Here is a 5,584-nt window from a genome sequence, read left to right as displayed (position 1 = left end):
CCATTACTGCTGCAGGCACACATCTGAACTTTGCCAGAGTGTGTGTTGAAGTCACTCCTGAAGACGAACTTCTCGACTCCATTGAAATTGAAACCCCCTCAGGTACTTTTTTCCAAGCTGTTGAATATGATTGGAAACGAAAAGCTTGCATTACCTGCAGAGATTTCAGCCACTCTGCTGATCGCTGCCCCCTCATCCCTCTGCCTATTCCTATGTCTAAGCAGGAATGGATAAAGAAAGCTCCTAAATCTGTAAAGAATTCCCTACCTGTTCCTCCCAATTTCAAAAACCTCCCTGAAACCCCTGCTCCCCACCCTCAGCCTCAAATAAGCATTCATAATGGATTCAGTATTTTAGATTCCTTAGACTCAGAAATCCCAGATGAGGCCAGGCCAGTTTCGAGCATCCCAATTGTCTGTGCAGAATCCATTTCCGACTCCCCATCTGATCCCAATCTTGACACCTCTATCATTGTCCCTCTAATCTCTAATCAGGAGATAAATGACCCTCCTCAAACTCAGATGAGATTGCCTGTATCCTCTGTCCTGCCTCCTTCTCTCCCCACCAAGTCATCTCTGTTTGACCCAGGAGCTGTCAGCCCTCATCTGAATTGTCTTTCTCCCTCTCTTTCTGCTGCCCGTGGAGCCGAGAATCCTTCTGCTCTGGACTCCCAATGAAGTTAATCTCTGTTTGGAACACTCGGGGTCTTTGCACCCACTCAAAACGTAGAGAAATCAAGAGTTTTTTAAAAAGCTCCAATACCTCAATTTGCTGTTTGCTGGAAACCAAGGCTTCGTGCAATAAGATGAAGGACTATGTTAAGGATTGTTGTGATGGTTGGGATGCTCATGGCAACTATTCGTGTGTTCTTAAAGGGAGAATTTGGATCCTCTGGGACAGTGCTATGATCAACGTGAAGATTGTTGAGGAATCTAGCCAACATATCCACTGTGAGGTGGAAGTCATCCAGACTGGTATGTCCTTTAGAATGACAGCAGCCTATGCCCACAATTATTATATTTCTAGGAGAGAACTGTGGTCCAAGTTGGAAAATATTGCGTCTTTTAATCAGGCTCCTTGGATTGTGCTAGGAGACTTTAATGCTGTCCGTAGCCAGGAAGAAAGATATGGCTACCCTCCTAATATAGCTCAGATGGAGGAGTTTAACTCCTGCCTCACCACCTGTGCTCTTTCTGATCTTCGTTCTGTGGGTCTGAATCTTACTTGGAATAACAAAGGAAAGCTGGGGAATCTGAAAATGGCTAAGCTTGATAGATCTCTTGTTAACGAATAATGGTTGCACTCCTACCCGAATTCCTTTACTGAATTCATTCCTCCTGGAATTTCTGACCAGAACCCATTCATTGTGTCCTGCTATAACCATCAATCTCTTGGTCCAAAACCCTTCAAGTTCATGGATATGTGGCTGGAAGACAAATCTCTTTACCCTATTGTTGAAAGAGCCTGGAATCATAAGGTGAAAGGCAACCCCATGTTCTCCTTTGTCCAAAAACTGAAAATGGTCAAGAATCAAATAAAAGATTGGAACAGAGAGGTTTTTGGTAGAATTGACATTCAAGTGCCAATCATCAGAAAGTCTTTGCTAAAGATTCAAGCTTCTATTGAGCAAGATCCAACCAGACCCCACCTCCTTGAACAGGAAGTTCAGATTAGAGAGGACCTGCTAAAATTCTCTTCCCTCGAAGAATCATTTCTTAAGCAGAAATCCAGAGCCCAATGGCTTCAATTGGGAGACTCAAATTCAAAATTCTTCTACTCGCATTTGAAAGTAAGGCAAAACAAAAACAATATTCTTGCTATGAAAAGAGGAGATGGCACTCAAACCACCGACCCTATTGAAATCTCTTCCATTCTGATCAGCCACTTCTCCAAGATTCTCAATCATGGGAAAATTCAGACTGCTGCTGCCCCTGATCCAATCCGAAAACTAAATGTTGGGGATGTTGACAACTTATCTAAGCCTATATCTTCGGAGGAGATTAAAGATGTAGTTTGGAAAGCTAATGGAGACAAAGCTCCGGGTCCGGATGGATTCAATGCCTCTTTTTTTCGCGCTTTCTGGTACCTTCTGGGAGACGAGTTCATTGCAGCAATCAAAACTTTTTCAAATCTGGTAAGCTTCTTAAATCCGTCAATGCCACTTTCATATCCCTCATTCCAAAAGGCCCTGATATCTCCTCCCCTTCCCAATATCGTCCAATATCTCTTTGTAACTTCTTGTACAAAACGATAACCAAAATCCTGGCCAACCGCCTTCGGACTGTAATACCCAACCTTATAAGCCCGGCACAATCTGCATTTATTAGAGGGCATCAAATTCAAGACAATATCCTCCTCACACATGATCTTCTCCATAGCTTTCACCTTCCCTCCCTCTCCCCTTCCATGTGTCTGAAAATCGACCTTGCAAAAGCCTTTGACAACATTAATCACCAAGCTCTGATATCCTTCATGGACAAGCAAGGTTTTAATTCTATCTAGCTAGGCTGGATAGAGGAATGCATCTTGAACCCTTCCTTTTCTATCCTGTTAAATGGATCCCCCCAAGGATTCTTCTCTTCCTCTAATGGTCTTCGCCAAGGAGATCCCCTCTCTCCCCTCCTCTTCTCTATTTCCATGGAAATGCTCTCTGTTCTTCTTGAAAATGCCTATTCCTCAAATGCCCTTTCTACTCCCTTTGTTCAAGGCTCTCTAGCCATTACTCATCTGCTATTTGCAGATGATCTAATGATCTTTGCAAAGGGATCTTCCGGAAATGCCTCCATTCTCTCTTCTTGCCTGACTTTGTTTCATAGGATAACTGGGCTGGAGGCTAATCCCTCTAAATCTGAAATCTTTTTCCGTGGCACTAAACTCAGGGATAAGCTCGAAATTCTGAAAATTCTGGGGTTCAAGGAAGGAAGTCTCCCCATTAGATATCTCGGTCTCCCGCTGTTTACATCGAGACTCACTGTTTCGGACTGTGCTCCTCTTATCACTAAAGTCCGCAAGCGCATTGTCAGTTGGTCTAGCAAATGCTTAAGCCAAGCCGGTTGAATTGAGCTTGTAAAAACTGTGCTAAACAGTTTCATGATTTATTGGTCTTCTGCTTTTGATATCCCCAAGGGGGTAATTGACTCGATTGAGAGAATTTTCAGGTCCTTCATCTGGGGAAGTTCGGAAGGAAAAAAATCACATCACTCAGTTTCGTGGGAAGAAATGTGCAGGCCTAAAAGAGAAGGAGGAACCGGAATTAGACTTCTAAGGGACATCAATGTTTCTCTCCGAATCAAGCAGGTATGGTCTATCATTGCTGAGAAGAATAACCTCTGGACCCGCTGGTTCTCTCTGAAATATATCAAAACAAAAAAAATTTGGACCATTAACCTGCCTTCGAAACCTTCCTGGGGGATTAGAAGTATCATCAGGAGTAGAGATCTGGCTAAACCCCACATCTACTGCTTAGTGGGAAATGAAGCTGCCATTGATCTTTGGATCGAGTCTTGGCATCCGAGGGGTGTGATCTCTTCCCTCATTTCCAGGCACAGAACCGATTCCTCCCTTTCTTCTTTGAAGACTCTAGACCAGCTGCATCATGAAGGAACCTGGAACCCTATTCTGAACCTTGGCTCTCTCTCTCATGAAAAATCCCTTCTATTTGAAGCCATCTTCAATGACTCTGCAATCAACATTCCTATTTGGAAACCAAACAGTAATGGTATTTTCTCTACCAAAAGTGGGTGGGAAGTTTCTAGACAGAAATTTGAAAAGCCGGCATGGGCTTCGCGAATTTGGTTCAGCGGGCATATCCCTCGGCACGCTCTTGTCTCTTGGAAAGCTCTCAAAAATGGCTTAAGCACAACTGATAATCTCCCATTTCTTGACCCTTCTGTCCACATAAGCTGTATTTTATGTAATTCAGGACAAGAATCTGTTAACCATCTTTTTTTCGAATGTAGTTATTCGAAATGGGTTTGGAAATCAATTCTTGGGAAACTTCAGCTCTGGCGCAACCCTGAACCAGCTCTTATTCAGGAAGAACTTTGGCTTGGGCAATCTTCCAAATTGGCTTTCATTGCTTTTGAAGCCGCAATTTACAACATCTGGATGGAGCGGAATCACAGAATCTTCTGCAATATCTTTCTGCCCAACTCAGTTCTGCCCTCAGAAAGTCTATCCTTGATAAGATCAAAGATTCTTGGCTTGAATCTGGAAGATGTGGACAGCCCAAGTAACAGGTCCATTGCTGCCAACTTTGGTTGTACTCTATGTCCCAAAATCAGTTCTCCTCAGGTCTGCTGTTGGAGTAAACCGGATCAAGGGTCCTTCAAAATTAACTCTGATGCTTCTCTAACCACTGATGGGGGAGGTATGGGAGGTGCTATTCGGGATAATAATGGATTCCTAGTATCCATGTTCTCCGTTAATGTAGAGCAGGAGGAGATTCTTGCGCTGGAAATCAGAGCTGTTCTCGAAGGTCTGCGGCTGGCCGCATCTTTGGGTATGACCAATATTTGGATTGAAGTAGATTCTAAAACAGCAGCGGATGTTATCAATGGAACCTCTAAAACTCCATGGAAATGCCTTTCTCGTATTCAAGAAATACATCAGTTACTTTCCCGTTGCCTCCAATGGAAGATTACCCACATTTGGCGAGAAGGAAATAGTGTAGCAGACTTCCTTTCTAAACAGAATTGCCCTTGCAAAGGTACAGGCCTCCCCCCTTTCCTGGCCCCCCCGGCTCTCCTTCTGCTCTTGGACTCAGATAGGAGAGGAAGTGAGTACTTTAGATTGTAATTATCCATGTTTCGTATTTCTGTTCTTTGGGTTCTCTGTTGTTGGGAGCATGTTCCCTTTTTGTTGGCTTTTCAACCCCCCTAGTTGTATCTCTTTTTATTCTTCTAATGCCTGCTTATTCATCAAAAAAAAAAAAGAAACCCTAAGAGATGGTGTCAATGAGCTTTTAGCCAAGTTTTGATACAAGGATGAGATGGTATTGAATCTTAGATTTAGTTAATGAAGGATGGAGATTGAAAAACAGAAAGTTTCTAATCTTAGAAAATTTATAAAACATCCATATTTTAGACATAGGAAACCCTTTAGATGTAGGAAACCCTTTAGATGGTGTCAAGGAGCTTTTAGCCAAGTTTTGAGATGAGGATTAGATGGTATTGGATCTTAGATTTAGTTGATGAGGGATGGAGATTGAAAAAATATAAAGTTTCTTATTTTAGAAACCTTATAAAAAACATCCATCATTTAGACATAGGAAACCCTAGAGATGCTGCAAAGGAGCTTTTATCCAAGTTTGAAGATGAGGATGAGATGATATTGAATCTTAGATAAAGTTAACTGATGATGGAGATTGAAAAAATAGAAAGTTTCTTGATTTAGAAACTTTAAAAGACGTCAATCTTTTAGACATATGAAACCCTAGCGATAGTGTCAAGGAGCTTTAGGGCAAGTTTTGGGATGAGGATTAGATGAAATTTAATCTTAGATTTAGTTGATGAAGGATGGACATTGAAGAAATAGAAAGTTTCTTATTTTAGAAACTTTACAAAACATTCATCTTTTTGACATA

General features: G+C 42.0%; 1 protein-coding gene across 1 annotated transcript; it reads left to right on the top strand.

Annotated features, from left to right (window-relative positions):
* Window positions 1-673: 673 nt before the first annotated feature.
* Window positions 674-1,294, top strand: LOC143891666 (uncharacterized). The gene has a single exon (XM_077396209.1). The coding sequence runs from the start codon at window positions 674-676 to the stop codon at window positions 1,292-1,294; it is 621 nt and encodes a 206-aa protein (XP_077252324.1).
* The last annotated feature ends 4,290 nt before the right edge of the window (window positions 1,295-5,584 follow it).

Source organism: Tasmannia lanceolata, unplaced genomic scaffold (genome assembly GCF_043159265.1).
Source record: "Tasmannia lanceolata isolate RefF3 unplaced genomic scaffold, GAP_Taslan_0.1 ptg000015l, whole genome shotgun sequence".
NCBI lineage: Eukaryota > Viridiplantae > Streptophyta > Magnoliopsida > Canellales > Winteraceae > Tasmannia > Tasmannia lanceolata.
This window is presented reverse-complemented; position numbering and strand designations above follow the sequence as displayed.